This window comes from Schistocerca cancellata, chromosome 6, assembly GCF_023864275.1.
Source record: "Schistocerca cancellata isolate TAMUIC-IGC-003103 chromosome 6, iqSchCanc2.1, whole genome shotgun sequence".
NCBI classification, from domain to species: Eukaryota; Metazoa; Arthropoda; class Insecta; order Orthoptera; family Acrididae; genus Schistocerca; species Schistocerca cancellata.
The window spans coordinates 567,914,567-567,932,399 of NC_064631.1; the positions used below are offsets into that span (position 1 = coordinate 567,914,567).

General features: G+C 35.2%; 1 protein-coding gene across 1 annotated transcript in view; it reads right to left on the bottom strand.

Annotated features, from left to right (window-relative positions):
- LOC126191105 (fatty acid synthase-like) overlaps positions 1-17,833 on the bottom strand; it is a 394,390-nt gene that overhangs the window by 335,616 nt on the left and 40,941 nt on the right. Inside the window, exon 6 of the mRNA XM_049931844.1 lies at positions 610-845. Within this exon, the coding sequence (XP_049787801.1) occupies positions 610-845 (236 nt within the window). The remainder of the gene's footprint in view (positions 1-609; positions 846-17,833) is intronic.

Here is a 17,833-nt window from a genome sequence, read left to right on the forward strand (position 1 = left end):
GGAAGTTAGTTTATTTCACAGCCATTAGAAAGTCAAGAAAATATGTAACAGTTTGTCAACTAGATTTATATAATTAATAAATTTTCACACTCACAAGTGACACCAAACCAGTAATTCCATAAATACAGCAATATTTTCTTAAACTGAAAACCAAAACTGAGACTTTATTGAATTACAATTTTCTATTTTTTTCTCAATGTAACACACTATCATGCAAGTCCAGGCATACAGCTACAAGAAATTAAGGTTCTGTAACTATAAAATTGTAAATAGCAGTGTCTAAATGATAGGTTTAGATAATATGAGAGGTACATCAAAAACAATACTAATTTGAGTCATCAACACCCAGTTGGTAGGTATATACAGTAAACTGATGGAGTTATTATTTTCAGTAGCATAAATCAGTCCCTGGGAATTGAGTTATTGCTCTGAAATAAATTTGACTAAACTAGATAAATAACATATTGTGACATATTTATAGGTTTCCCATCTGCTTTATCACATAAAAAAGACCTGTACAGTATGGAATCTGTTCCCACTGACAACAAGTGAAACTGTCTTGTGGGCAGTAGTGAAACTTGTAAATAAAATCCAGTGGTTATTACTTACCAAAGCTGCAGAACCATCAGCCTCTAAATAGGAAATTTCTGATGGATTAATAGGAAACTTCTCATAAAATTCTCTCAGAAGATGTGTGAACTGTAGTTGTGTGGCTGGAAAGAAACATTGTCTGTCTCCCATACAGGTAACCCCAGAACCAAGAACAGAACAGTAGATCCGTTTGGCATCTCTTTTACGCTGAAGAAATAAGGCAACTGATGCTTCACTTCTCCCATAACCATTCCCTGTCGATAATATAAACAGTCAGATCACTATGTTTCTTAAAATAAAATACTGTATACTCAAAAACCAAAAATGCAACAATTCTCCACTACAAAAAAGTCAAATTTGTATGAAACTAAAGGGATAATCTACACCAAAATGCTTAACAAAGACACAAAATAATTTATTGGGTTACATTAAGACTATAATGCAATGAATTCTTGTCACAGTACATGGTATTTGTATGTCCTTTACCTTAAGGAAACACATACTTTAACTGTTGTTGTTGTTGATAGATTCATATTACACTATTTGTGATTTGTAGTGGAAACTGAGAGGGTATAATTTTAAATAGGAATGTGGAACTGCAAACTGTGCTATGGAAGAGAAATTAGTAAAGTAATGAATTTCATTCTCCTACAACCACCTAGAAAATAAAAAACAGGAATTTTCTCAACCTGGTAATTAATACAAAATTCTAGAAAATGTACTATTATGCGCAATGCTAAAGCACAAATGAAACATACAGTATTAACATGTATCATCGAACAATTTGTACCTTCTTCTAATGGTAGTCTGAATCTTGCTTCATTGCTACAACAGCAGTTAACATAGAGCATGTTGCCATATTAGTTAGTTGGTTAAAAATGTAACAATTAGCAGAGTCACAGCAAATTACAATACCTCTTTCATATACCAAAAATGAAAGAAAGTGATGTATTAATTTTCATGTTTGAATTATGGAAAATGAAAACAAAATGTCTGGAAAAGTGAGTTCCTACCCAAGGCCCCTATCATGACTCAATGAAACATGAAGGGGGAATTTAGAAGTATCCGATGCATAAAGGAGATATTTTAATGAAAAAGTACACTAATATCCCAATAATTTTTGAGAACATTTATCATGGAGAACAGTTGTTTTTCTTAGTACTTTAAAATGAAGATGAAAATTCTCGACCACAAAAAACATTTATTTTTGTAGGTTACCCATTTTGTTCAGTTACTGCCCATTTTCAGTCCACATAACAAGTTCGTAGGCAGAGATGGTGTATGGAAAAGGTATTTCAAACTTCACAAACAACAACTGAATGCCTGATCTTCAGACTTCATACCAAGTTGGCAGGTGGAGGCAGTGAACAGAGCAGGTGTTACGAACTGCCATTGGTGTTCACGGAGTTCATTAACACCTGATTCATTCACCATCTCCGCCTACGAACATGGTACGATGTCTGAAGATGTTAAGTAACTTTTCAGAAACTTGCAAGCACAAAACTAAAGGGTACTTGCAATTCATACTGTTTATGTTCATTTTATAATATCCCAATGATTATTTAGCTTTCTTTCCTGTACAGAGAACTGCGTCACTGTTCACATTACAGGAATAAAGGTTGAAATAACATTTAATTAATTCTTTGGCTACTGAATTGTTACTTACAAGAACAAGGGCACAGGGTTAATAAATCAATGTTTATGAAGGAATGATGGATGCTGTAGAAATTGAGTAACTTTATGGATACCTGTGTTTTGCAAGAGCCATTGTTTTACAATTGTGGAAAACATGACAAAAAAGAAACACCTTCCTGAAGTTCTACAAAATATTATTTACTTAGACACATACAGGCTTTTATGTTCTTAGATTATCATTAGGTGGCAACTGGATGTTGTAAACACATGTAAAATGGCATGTGACTGATGCACATATTGATACACATACATATCCATGAAGATATAGCAAGAGGAGATGGTGCTACAGACTTACACTATACATTGCTTTGAAGCCAGTGCCACTATGTTAGATGCCCCAGAACTAAAGGACTACTATTTATTGTTGCTTCTTCTATGAATCTGTGTAAGTAATATCAGTGTAAGTCACACATCATTTTATTTGCATTTCAGACATTCAGTTGTCACTCAGAGGATGGCCCAATAAGCCGGAAACCTGTTCACAACCAGTTAAGAATATTTTCAGGGTATCAGTAAAGTGTTTCCTATTTAATATTATTTACAAATATTACTCTTTTAGAGCCAATGAGATGGGAAGAAAATTGTGATTTCTAATCTTAAAGATATAAAATAGTAGGCAGTAAAGATGAAACTAAGCTCAAATATGATAAATGATAAATTGAAGTGCCATAGAAACTGGTACAGGCATGCGTATTCAAATACAGAGATATGTAAACAGGCAAAATATGGCACTTCCAGATGGGCAATGCCTATATAAGACAACAAGTGTTCGGTGCAGTTGTTAGATCAGTTACTGCAGCTACAATGGCAGCTGGTAAAACATCAAATCTCTGACATCGCTGCAGCTGGAAAAAGGTCATGCAAGAACAGGACTAACGACGACTGAAGAGAATCATCCAACATGACAGAAGTGCAGCCCTTCTGCAAATTGCTGCAGATTTCAATGCTGGGCTATCAACAATTAGCAGCATGTGAACCATTCAATGGAACATCATTGATATAGGCTTTCAGACCCAAAGGCCCACTCATGTACCCTTGATGATTGCACAACACACAGCTTTATGCCTCACCTAGGCCTGTCAACGTTGACATTGGACTGTTGATGACTGGAAATATGTTGCCTGGTTGGACGAGTCTCATTCCACATTGTATTGAGTGTATAGATGTGTATGTATATGGAAACATTCTTATGAACCCATGGACCTTGCATGTCAGCAGGGGACTGTTTAAGCTGGTAGAGGCTCTGCAACAATGTGGGATGTGTGCAGTTGGAGTGAAATTGGACCCCTGATACATCTAGATATGACTCTGGTAGGTTCATGTACATAAGCATCCTGTCTGATGGCCTGCATCCATTCATGACCATTATGCATTCCGGCAGACTTGGGCAATTCCAGTAGGACAACGCTACACCCCACACATCCAGAATTGCTACAGAGTGGCTCCAGGAACACTCTTCTGAGTGTGACAATCTCATGGGCCACCAAACTGCCCAGACATGAACATTATTGAGCATATCTGGGATGCCTTGCAACTTTCTGTTCAGAATAGATCTCCACCTGCTCATACGCTTATGGATTTATGGACAGCCCTGCAGGATTCATTGTGTCATTTCCCTCCAGCACTACTTCAGATATCAGTCGAGTCCATGCCATGTTGTGCTGCTGCACTTTTACATGCTGCTGTACACAATATTAGGCAGGTGTACCAGTTTCTTTGCCTCTTCAGGATACCATATATAAAGTAATCAGCATAACCCTTATAATTCAAACAACCTTTTTCATCCCCATCATTAATGTCTGTCAAGGTGTCTTTTTTTAAAAAATCTCCTACATAGATGCTCCAAATTTCCTCACTCTTTCTTCTCCTTTCTTTTCTTTCCTTTCTCTCACTCTTTATTCTATTTGATATACTTAATTTGTAATATTTTTTCCACTTGCTGGATTCTGAGTGATATACAGTGAAGTAAAATCAAGCAGTAGAAGCTCCAGGTAGGAATACGAACAATGTAGGTAAAGACAGATTGCTGCTTACCATAAAGATAACATGCTAAGTTGTAGACTGGCACCATTAAAAGGCACTTACATATAAGCTTTTGGCTACAGCCTACATCAGAAAAAGAGAAATATGTATCACTCATTCATATAAGCAAGCACACTTCATTCCCCACAATGTGACCCAAGCTGCCAGAGTTTGCTGTCATCCATGCATGAGGTCTGCTTGCTTGTGGGAACGAATGATACAAGTTTGTCTTTTTCTGAAGAAGGCTGTGGCTGAAAGCCTTTGCGTAAATCTCTTTTAACTGTGCCTGTCTGCCACTTAGTGTGTGATCTTTACAGTAAGTAGCATTTATGTTTTCCTACATTGTTTATAGTGAAGTGATTCCTGCATCTAGAAACAACAGATTGAAGATCTGCATAATGACAGAGAAAACACTATTATAATGAAGCTAAATAATGAATATGTGGACACTGTCACTTAACAAGGATGAATTTGAATGAACTATGTGGAATATGGAGGAAAAAGCAATATGCGTTAAAGACAAAATTTCCATAGAAAATGTTTATGTAAAAGATTTTTTGTTGAATATTGCTGATACCTTTAGAAGAAAGCTATGTATCATGATGAGTGCTATATTAATCAATCAATTATATTTTTGAAAAATTTATATGTAGTAATTACAGAACATCAAATATAACAAGATAGAGTAACTTGCTATAAAGCCACTACTAACACAAATATCTTTTCTTTTTCTTTTATGCTCTCTATTTGATACAAAATATCGGCATATGTGAAATTTACGATTTGTTAAAAAAGCTGTGTTTTTTCAAACTTTATTATTTAATGTATAATTTACAGTTTGCTGATAACAATAGTGTAAATAGCCCATTCAGAAACACTTTGCTTAAAGAAATAGTCAAAGTTTATAATTCATAAAAATCATGTGCACTGTCAAAATTCAACCCTGCTATTACATCTTCATTTTAAGATTGCCATACATTATTTGAAAGCCATCATTTCCATCTAAAGAACATCTTATAATGAAAAATCCAGGATGGAATAACAAGAATTGAAAAGTGTCTGTCTGCCACTCAATATCTCCTCTATATGGTGAGTAACGATTTATGTATTTCAATTATTGTTAAAAAACATCTTAGATTTTCTGAAAATTGTATATTTAAAAATTTATCACTAAATAAAATTCATATCAAAAGTATTCTAGAATTTTTTGCCCTTAAAATGTAATCCTTTCAATAATCCACTGTCATAGTATTGTAGCCCTATTTTCTTTCCTTCTTTTCTATTTCCTAAATGCATAATTTTCTTAAAACAGCTTGTTAGTTTATGAAATATTTTAGTTAGAAAAATCTGAGTTCCTAGAGAAGTACCACAGCACATTCAAACTTCCATTTCATAAAATACAACCATCATTTGTATCAATTCAGCACACTACACCAACTGTTAACCAAAATAACATATCTGCCTGGTGTGTTTCTCTACTCTGTATTATTCTTGTCTTTTATGTTCACTCTTTGGAACATAAGCTATCTAAGAATATATTGGCAATCAATGCAATTAACATATTTTGAGAAGATATTCTTGTCATAAAGACTGCATACCATGCCTTATTTTGCTCACATCAGAACTACGGAACAAAAATTTGGGGAACAACAACCAGAAAAAAATCCCTATAAGCTAGAAATTCTTCAATAAAGGGATATAAAACCATCTCTGGTGCTAAATGTAACGAATGATGTTTTGGTGTATTCCCAAAAGCTGTTGTGCTGACAATAATTAACATTTAGTATATTCTAAAAGTGATATTGATCATTAAAAGACTGCATCTCAATATATATTCTGATTTGCATCAATACAATACTAGATATAAAGAAAAATATTACATCAGGAGCCACAGAAAATCACCCAATGAAAATGGCCTTCAGTATTCAGGATCAAAATTAGCCAGTGCACTGCCAAGGATGGCTATGGCTCTTTCCATGTTGAAGTGTAAGTTTCAGCATTAAGACATTCATTCTATTAAATCCTTTCTACAGTTTATAAGAACCCCATAGTTACACCCTGAACAAGAACTGTCTTGAGAAAAAATTGTAAATAGCACAAACCATTTGTGTGTAATCTTATCTTATATTAAGAACTCACACTGGCCACTGCTAAGGCCATGCACAAATCGGGCACCTTGGGCGCTCCAGGAAAAATTTTTCCAGTTAGTATGTGACTTGACGTAGCTGGAGAAGCAAGAGAAGGTATTGCTTATATTAGACTAAACTGCACATGCACACTAGCCTGCTGGCAACTGCTCAAACGAACAGTGTAAACAGTTTTGACATCACACTCATCGGAAGCAGTTTGTTGTTGAAAGTATTGCATAGTCTTCGTCCGTTGAAAGGGCTTCGATCATTTTGATGTTGGCAGATGCTTGTGTGTGCACGGTGTTTTGTTGTTGTAAACGGCACATTTCCTTTGCAACTAAAGTTTTATTTTTGTATTTTTCTCTCATTTATGTTTTATTGCCTAGTATTATTCTTCAGTGGCGGGATACAGTAATATTCTTTGTTAGAGTATCTGTTCTCACCAGTCAAAATTTTAAAAAAATTAATTGAAAATTAAAACCATGAAAAATTCCTGCAATTACGAATAATTCTGGGTTTTTCCCGGCTTTCTCCTGTTGCCCAAGGGCATATACATCCTGCTTGGGGATTAATGATTTGGTTACTGTATTTTATCTGGGAAGATAAAATTTCACGATTCTTTCTGTAATGAAATAGCAGCATTCCTTTTACATCTTTTACAGCTGGATGGTAAGGAATAGCAAACAATCATATTCATACAAATACTACAGGATTAATGTTACAACAACAATATCAGGAAACATTCAGTATATTCAGCATGGAGTGTGTTGCTTTTGAGAAGGAAACTGGAACACAATGAGAAGCAGCAAGATCCAAACCCTTAATACTACATATATTTTTAGTTACTTCATAATGAAATACTGTAAGTATGACAAAAAAGTTTATAAATGACAAACTGGAATTATAGATTAATGGATATGAAGTAGGCATATTTCCAATGCCATAAATGGTTAGTGGTATTTGTTCAAAGCCATCTTTTGATTTTACATGATGACAGGTTACACTCTGAGTTTAAACAATCTACACCCTTCACTATCAGTTGAAATTCTTCAAATTCTTTACAAATAATAGTATATCTTAGAAGTTTAATCCTCACTGTTTGGTGTAGAGACATTTGTGACCATATCCTCAATAATTTTTATTCAGCAGTAATACAGAGGAGATCACAATAATTAAACTTTTTTTCAATGACCTGAAAAATAATGGTGCTAGAATAATGTGTTTTAAGTAATGAGATCTCATGAATTGACAAACACAGAAAAGTTTATTATCTAAGCTGACAAAGAGTGCTTACTTCATCCAGTACGCCCTGTAAAACTGATACAAGCATATAAAGTCCAGTGCCTCTCTTGATGTTCAACGCAAAGTCACAATCCAAACCTAAAAATATCTGATTCACTATGTTTATCACAGTTACATTTTTCCAATTATTTTAATCAGAATGATAGTTGCATGCAATTTAGAGGGGGGTTCTAGCCTCTTCCCATCACATATTTAAACAAAATAAAACATTTATTATTTTGATATTGTGAACTTGATTCTCAATTTACAGCAGTAATAATGTATAATGTATAGCTAGAGTACCTGGTTTAGTGCAACACATGAAGGTAAAAACAGTCACTGTTCAAGAAATTGAAAGAGTTATTAAATCCCTGAAAAGTAAAAACTCTGCTGGAATTGACAACATTTCTAACAAATTATTAAAATACTGCTCCAGGCATGTAAGTAAAGTCCTTTGCCACATTTTTGATGCATCACTTAAGCAAGGAATAGTTCCTGAGAGGCTTAAGTATGCAGTTGTAAAACCGCTGTATAAGAAGGGGGATAAGACGGATACTGCTAACTATAGGCCAATATCACTACTGACAAGCTTTTCAAAAGTTTTAGAGAAACTAATGCATGCCAGGATAGTTAAGCATCTCAGTGTACACAATAGCTTCAGCAAAAGTCAGTTTGGATTTCAGAAAGGTTTGTCAACAGAAGATGCAATATTTGCATTTACTGGCAAACTCTTGGAATCTATCAACAAAAAACTGAAAGTGATTGGCATATTTTGTGACCTAACAAAGCATTTGACTGTGTAAATCACCAAATTCTTTTACAAAAAGCTGCACATCTCGGTATAAGTGGTGCAGCAGGGAAATGGCTCAACTCATATCTGTCAAACAGAAAACAAAAAGTTGTAGTAGATAGTCAAGATGGTGTCCCAATATCTTCAGAATGGGGTACCATCACATGTGGAGTGTCGCAGGGCTCAGTTCTGGGCCCCCTACTTTTTATTATATTTATAAATGATCTTCCTCTCTCTACGGAATATTGTAGATTCACCATTTTCACGGATGACACTACACTACTTATTGATAATTCAGAAGATAAGGTTGAGGTAATGGCAAATAAGGTTTTAAATGAAACGGTGAACTGGTTCAACATTAATGGTCTCATTTTAAATTACTGTAAAACAAACTACATTCAGTTCCACAAAACATCCAAAGATGAGGAAATATCTGTAAAGGTAGGTGAGCAGACAATAAACAGGGTAGATTCCTCAAAATACCTGGGCTCGCATATTGATAGCAAACTGAATTGGTCCAACCACATCGTGGATCTCCACAAAAGACTAAGTTCAGCAACATATGCATTGCACATTGTTTCTTCTTATAGAAATATGGAAACCATGAAGTCAGCGTATTATGGTTACTTTCATGCAATTATGGCATTTGGAATTATATTTTGGGGAAATCAGCCACTGGCTAAAAAACTACTGTGTGTACAAAAAAGAGCCATAAGGATCATGTGTGGAGTCCATCCTAGAGCCACATGCAGGAATCTTTTTAAGAAGCTTGAAATACTTACATCCACTGTGCAATATATATTCTCATTGATGTGCTTCATAAGGAAAGAAAAATCCATCTTTAAGCTGAATAGTGCATATCACAGTCACAATACTAGAAGGAAACATTATATCCACTGTGAACAGCCAAATCTAAGTATGGTGCAGAAAGGAGTCCATTTCAATGGCTGTAAGATTTTTAATGCCCTCCCTTCAAGAATTAAGTGTTTGATAGATGATGATCTCCTGTTTAAAAAAACCTTAAGGCAGTTCCTATTGCAAGGATCATTTTATACATTAGAAGAGTTACTGAACTACAGTGTTTAACATCTCTTGTATTGTAAATTGCAAATGTATACCCAAATTTGTATTTGTAATGCCGAATATTTTTATTGTAAACATATATTTTGCAATATTTATTTCTTTGTAACACTTATTATTTTGTAATCTTTATCTCTCTCTAAAACGTATTTTTGTAGTGGGACCTAAGTTACTGTTCACTGTTTTTTGTTTTGTAATCTCTATCTATATCTAAAATGTATTTTTTTTGTAGTGGGACCTAAGTTACTGTTTACTGTTTTTGTTTTGTTTTATGTATTACCATAAATTCTGGCCAAAAGCTTGTAAAATTGACATGTTCCATATCCTGTGATACTGTCACAACATGGATCACCAGAACAAGAGCTAAATAAATAAATAAATAAATAAATAAATAAATAAATATAACTAAATAAGCATCAAAATTTAAAGTAAGAAAATTGATGGCTCTTCATACTCTCCCTCTACATCTACATCTATACGCATATTCTGCAAACCACTGTGTAGTGCATGGCAAAGCATAATTCCTACTTTACCAGTTATTAGGGCTTCTTGCCATTCCATTCAGGTATGGAGAGCAGCAAGAGTGACACTCTAAATACCTATAATTAATCTCATATGGGACTTGTGATTCCTATGGGAATGATGCAGAGGGTATTTTCATATATCCATAGGTTCATTATTTAAAGCTGGTGTGGCAGTGTGCACGTCAATTTTCACATGCACCAAACATCTGCAGTGACAAATAGGCTAGCACCAACAGACAACATGTCAATCTGTGCTCACAACTTCGCAGATCACATGTAGCATCAAGCAGTAGCGCATATTGCACTAGCCTCTTTGTCAAGCATGAGGTTTTCCCAAAAAGCCAAACTGTAGCAGACATTCTTCTCAGCAGCACATCCTGTGGAGATGCCTAGCAATGTGCACAGCAGGGCACGCTCTCCCAAGTTTTGTTAGTGATTGTAAAATAAGTTTGTTCATGTAATATCAGACATTTAACAGCTTGCCAAGTGGTTAGTTTAAGTTCAAACCAGAAGACGATGATGGTAGGTCGGCCTGGTTGCTCATAGCAATATAGTGGCACACAGCATTCGTCTATGGAGAGCTGGCTATATATGAACAAAGGGCTCTAGGTGATTTCATGCATGCAGAAAAACACTCTCCAAGGACTAAAGATTATGTGCACAGACCATCTGATTATCAGACCCCACTGAATGAACTGATGATGCAAATAGCATTCGAAACCTTGTATCAGCTGGCAAAGAGGTGACACAGTAACACACATGTGCACCTACTGTAGTATGCAGGCCCCACAATGAACATACTGGACAATAATGATATTAGAAATTTACAGACAAGGAGTCATTAATAACGACACAATGTGATGGACACTATCCACTGAACAATATTATTCTGAGAAAAAATTTTTGTAATTTGTGTATTAAGTTCAGTTAACTACATTGATCCTGGAAACAAAGAGATCAGTTGCTATAGACATTGCAAGAAACCATTGTCCAACACATGTAGTCTCAAGCATTTTGAATATTTTTCATTTTTGCATGAGAATTAGCTGTTCCCCTCCACTGTAGATTTAAGAACTAATGGGATTTTCAAGTTATGTATTGCTCCTATATGGTGCTAAACATTTGCATATTCAAAATTAGGTGCAGATTATTATTTCCAGTATCAAAGTGTCCACAGTAGCTAGTCAGTGAGATGCTTTCTTTTAATTAACTTTTACACATGCACAGTAATTTGTTACACATGATATGTGTCCTGGGACATTCCATCCCGTCCATTTCTATGTAACATTTATTTGGAGCAGATTAGTTGAAGGAATGTGCCATGGTTCCCATCTAAGCCACACAACAGACACCTTACCAATCATGGGCCAATGCAGGAATGCGTCCAAAGCCAGCTGACCCCTCCCTTTGAGCTCTGCCCTGACTGGCAGCCAGACCCCCCCCCACCTCTCTCAGATAACAGAGCCAATGGCTGAGTTGCACGCATTCCTCGGCCGGTATGCACAGCTTTCCCCACACAACCAGCAAGTGCCGCAGTCTACCTGCCATCAATTCTCTGGACCCCAAGCTGTGGTTTGCCTCTGCAAAAGCAGTTTTCACAGTACTTCAGTGACTAGTGACATTGCACAGTTTGGTCTGATAGGCACAAAGCTGGAGCCTTTGATTGTCGTGGAAGTGTACAACATCATCCCCACTCCACCCAAACCGGGCAAATTCAGTGCGCTCAAAGACTGACTGATCAGTCAGTTGGCCTCATCAAAGATGCACCAAACACACATTATTTTGAACAGGGGAATTAACCAATATGCAGTACTCACAGCTTCTGCAACCTGTGTGTGGCCAGGTCAAATCCATAATAATGCCAAATAGTCTGCTGCTCATGAATTGGCTCATGAGTTAGCCCGCTGTCAAATGGCACTGGCTAAGCCTGACAACATGAAAACTGATGAGATCAGATGATAAATGTAGGTTCAAGCTCAGTTTTTGTAAGATAGCTAATTCGCTCATTTCACTCATCCTATGAAGGGAGGGTCAGGGCAACGTCAAATATTGATGGCACATTAGGAAATATGGCAGTGGCGTACCATATGGAAGACTGTAAGATTGTGAATGGAATGACATTAAGTGATCACAACATCATACACTATACCATCACTGGAAGGGAAGGCTAAGATGGCACAGAAAACGTGTGTATAAGGCCCTAATATAAAATAAGTACGCTAACTGGGAAGAATTAAAAAGAGTGTTTCAGTGTCCAGGAAATCCATCACTGCATGATAATGTAGATGTTTAAGTGCAAGAACTGACAGTGTGGATACGAGGCACATTTTTTATGTAAGTGCCATTTTGAAATTAAAAAAAGACGTGCTAAGATATCTCAATAATTTTATTTTTACATGAAAACCTGTACCTTAATCTACTTTTCTACATAATTTCCGTCAATATTGAGGCACTTGTCGTAACGTTGTACCAGTTTTTGAATACCCTCCTCATAGAAGTCTGCCACCTGACTTGTTAACCACTGCATCACCACTGTTTTGACTTCATCATCGTCTTGACGATGCTGACTGCCCAGGTGTTTCTTCAAGTGCAGGAACAGATGGTAGTCACTGGGCACAAGATCAGGGCTGTAAGGAGGTCAGATTCACCCAGAAAAGTGAAGTTTAAGCAAACAATTTCTGCCTGCAAAAACATGTGCACAGTGTTTTGTGACAGAAAAGGAGTATTGCTTGTGGAATTTCTGCCTCGAAATGAGACAACCAATGCAGCAGCTTAGTTAAGACATTGCACAATCTACCAATCAATTCAGAACAAAAGACGTGGCAAGTTGAGCCAGGGCATCGTTTTGCTGCAAGACAATGCCCATCTGCATGTGGCGAATCAGACCAAAGATCTCATCACATCTTTTCGATGGGAAACTCGAGATCATCCTCTGTACAGTCTCGATCTTGCACCCAGTGACTACCATCTGGTCCTGCACTTGAAGAAACATCTGGGTGGTCAGCATCTTCAAGACAATGATGAAGTCAAAACAGTGGTGTTGCAACGGTTAACAAGTCAGGCAGCAGACTTCTATGAGGAGGGTATTCAAAAACTGGTACAACATTATGACAAGTGCCTCAATATTGATGGAAATTATGTAGAAAAGTAGATTAAGGTACAGGCTTTCATGTAAAAATAAAAATTATTGAAATATCTTAGCATTCTTTTCTTAATTTCAAAATTGTACTTACTTAAAAAAACATGCTTCATGCATAGAGCAATGGAGGCATCAATACCTATCAGCAGAGTTCATTCTAAAGGAGTACATTGCATCCAGATAGAGGCACTGCTGAACTTAAGATGTGAAACAAAAAGAGCCAGGAAGCCATACCAGAGCAGCATGATTCAAGAGAAAGAGTCTGAAGGCTGTGTAGATGCAGGTACTTTAAACAACAATTTAAGGAAGAATTGTGAAAAACAAAAATGGAATGATGGAAGCAATTCCTGAAGGCTAACTTAGAATCCGAACCCTGGGGTGTACCATATAAAATAGTCTGTGAGAAAATATGATTGCCAACAGTCTTATCCACTCTCAGAAGGAAAGATGGGATGGTAACAGAAAGTTGGCAATAGTCAGCTATCCTGCTAATGGAAACATTACTTCTCAATGATAGTAAAGAAGGCAAGACAGATGATCAGTGTAGGTTACAGGAAATGTTATGCCAAGAATATAGGCATTGACAGATGTGAAAATTACCAAACTATCAGTTTAATAATCCACAGCTACAAAATACTAACATGAATTATTTACAGACGAATGGGAAAACTGGTAGAAGCCGACCTCAGGGAAGATCGGTTTGGATTCCGTAGAAATGTTGGAACACGTGAGACAATACTGATCCCTACAACTTATCTTAGAAAATAGATTAAGGAAAGGCAAACCTACGTTTCTAGCATTTGTAGACTTGTAGAAAGCTTTTGGCAATGTTGACTGGAATACTCTCTTTCGAATTCTGAAGGTGGCAGGGGTAAAACACAATGAGCAAAAGGTTATGACCAATTTGTACAGAAACCAGATGGCAGTTATAATAGTCGAGGGGTATGAAAGGGAAGCAGTGGTTGGGAAGGGAGTGAGACAGGGTTGTAGCTTATCCCCGATGTTATTCAATCTGTATACTGAGCAAGCAGTAAAGGAAACAAAGGAAAAATACAGAGTAGGAACTAAAATCCATGGAGAAGAAATAAAAACTTTGAGGTTCGCCGATGACATTGTAATTCTGTCAAAGACAGCAAAGAAACTGGAAGAGCAGTTGAATGGAATGGACAGTGTCTTGAAAGTAGGATATAAGATGAACATCAACAAAAGCAAAAAGAGGATAATGGAATTTAATCAAATTATGTCAGGTGATGCTGAGGGAATTAGATAAGGAAATGAGACACTGAATGTAGTAAGTGAGTTTTGCTATTATGGAGCAAAGTAACTGATGTTGGTCAAAGGAGAGAGGATATAAAATGTAGGCTGGCAATGGCCAGGAAAGCATTTCTGAAGAAGAGAAATTTGTTAACGTTGAGTATAGATTTAAGTGTAATGAAGTTGTTTCTGAAAGTATTTGTATGAAGTGTAGCCATGTATGGAAGTGAAACGTGGACAATAAATAGTTTAGACAAGAAGAGAATAGAAGCTTTTGAAATGTGGTGCTACAGAAGAATGCTGAAGATTAGATGGGTGGATCGCATAACTAATGAGGAGGTATTGAATAGAATTGGAGAGAAGAGAAATTTGTTCCACAACTTGACTAGAAGAAGGGATCGGTTGGTAGGGCATACTCTGAGGCATCAAGGGATCACCAATATGGATCACCAGGGCAGCGTGGAGGGTAAAAATCTTAGAGGGATACCAAGTGATGAATACACTAAGCAGGTTCAGAAGGATATAGGTTGCAGTAGATACTGAGATATGAAGAACCTTGCATAGGATAGAGTAGCATGGAGAGCTGCATCAAACCAGTCTCTGTACTGAAGACCACAACAACAACAACAACAACAACATAGGAACAATAAACCTAAGTACCCCTTCCCACAAGAAGAAATTAGGCATTTAATTTTAAGTCTGAAAAAAAAAAATCTGCAGGACTGGATGGGATTCCTTCCGAAGTAATATAATGATTATGTGACCAATTAAATAGTTATTTGTGCAATCTGTACAATGGGTGTCTCTTGCGAGCAAGGGTCCCTGCACCATGGAAGAAAACTGTAGTGGTAAGAATTAATAAAGAGCAAGATAAAGATCCAATGATACCTAAATCCTACAAACCCTGGAAGTTTAGAGGCCCAGCAACCATGGACAAATATAACATGGAATGTAGTGGGCCTGAGGTGAGTTCTGAACCTGCTCTCAAGAAATATCATGGCTGATTATGACACTGGAGTACTCACAGAGACAATGGTAAAAGAGGACTTAGAACTGAACATCCCAGAATTTTACAATTTTATGCCTATGCGATACAGTACAAGAGAAGGAGAAGACTAGCGGGCAGTATGTTACGCATCATTCAACCACAACTGGCCCCCTTCAAACCACTATTAAGAGAAGAGAACATGTTAGTTGTCAGGACAAGGAGTAGTCTACTTTAACCCAGATCACACCGCAACAGACATAATAGGTAGACTAGGGATGACCTTGGATTACAATATAAGCAAGGACAACAACAAAATTGCATATTTAAAATTATCTTTAGTCGTAAGTAACCAACTTATTCCAGATAAATTATTTGGAGATGTGTTTTTATATCATCTTGAATGTAGGGATAGATACTCACTTTCTCACTTTCATTATCTATTTGTTCATAGTCTATGTCATTTACCATTAAAAATTCTACAAAGTGTTTCTTCCTATTTCAAAAATCATTCGTTGGTTTTTCCGACCACTGACTTTCCTTAATAAATACCACAAAAATAAATAAATTTGGTGTTATTAATATCTCTTTCTTATCTTTGAAAGAAAGCCATAATTCTAAAAATATTTGATTATCAGGTAATATTAAATTGTTTTTCATCATAGGAGTTTGTAAACTAGTGACAACTGCATTAGATATACTTACAATAGCTGCCATTTATTAATAAATAATTTTTATAAAGTAAAAATATTTTTTATGTTCTAATGGGCTATTATATTTAGTTTCTGTATATGTAATTTCATTTTTTCTACAAAGTTTCATAATTTCTTTAATATCTCGGAAAATCTATATTATTCCAGATACCTAAACTTTTAACCCTCTGAAAATCTTCATAAATAAAACATAAAATTTATATCATTGTACAGGGCTAAAATTTACATATTTTGATTTTAAATCTATAAAAATCATTTCTTAATGAATGGTGAGGTCAAATAGTCTAAAAGTAAACAAACTGAAATCTAGAGCAAAAGAATTAGGACTTAAAGGGTATTCTAAACATAGAAAACAAGAACTTACTGGTCTTTTAATAATCATAATATTACCAAAGAAATGAATAACAGAAAAAATTAGGTGAAAAATGATACTATTAAGGAGTTAAAAATTAAAGGAAAAGAATTAGGAATTAAAGGATATTCTAAAATGGAAAACGGGGAGATTAATTATAATTTTGAAAATTTACATGTTAAGGAATTATTTAAATTGTATTTGACAACAATTTAAATATATAAAAATAAAACGGTTCATTATATTAAAAATAATGATCCATTTGGTGAATTTGGTCTGAAATATATATCAGGACATTATAAATTATCTGTAGATTTTATGAGAGAATTTCAAGATAACTTAGTTCGGAAAACTATATAAATACTAGAATGAAATTTGCCTAAAGATTTTATTAGAGAAATGCAAGATATGTTAGACTGGGGCCTTTAGTCAAAATATAAAAATTTATTTGAAAATTTTATGAGAGAATTTCAAGATAAATTAAATTGGGATATAATATCATAAGGTAATTGAAATATTACATTCATGAGACAATTTCAAGACAAATTAGATTGGAATATTACATCAAGTAAAGAAACCTTATCCGAAAAAATTTTAAGAGAATTTCAGAATAAAGTAAAGTGGGACAAAATATCAAGGTATGACAAATTATCTGCGAAATTTATGAGACACTTTCAAGACAGATTAAACTGGGGTGAAATATCTTGCAAACAAAACTTCCTGAAGATTTTATTTGAGAATGTTAAGATAAATTGGGATTATACTGCATTATATCATAAATTATCTGAAAATAATATAAGAGAATTCGAAGATAAAGTAAACTGTATTCCAGTAGCAACAATGTCAAATTTCACTCAAAATCTTATAGAAGAATTTAAAAATAAAAATAATTGGGATTGGGATGAAATGTCAAGCAATCAAAAATTGTTTGAAGATTTTACTAGAGAAAGTAAATTGGAAATACATACCAGCATGTTAAAAATTACCTGAAAATTTTTTTGAGAGAATTTAAAGACAGATTAAACTGGGAAGATATATCAAGTAATCAAAAGTTATCTGAAGATTTATTTCCAGAATTTCAAGATAAATCAGATTGGGAGCATGTTTTAGAATTTCAAAATCTGTATGAATCATTTATACAAAAAAATATCTAAAGCATATAAAATAATAGAACAATCTGAAGATAACGAGTGTTCTGTACATTTAACTCATGAAAAACATCAATTTGTAAAAAACAAACTGTAATCACATTTTTCATAATGACTGTATTGATGAATG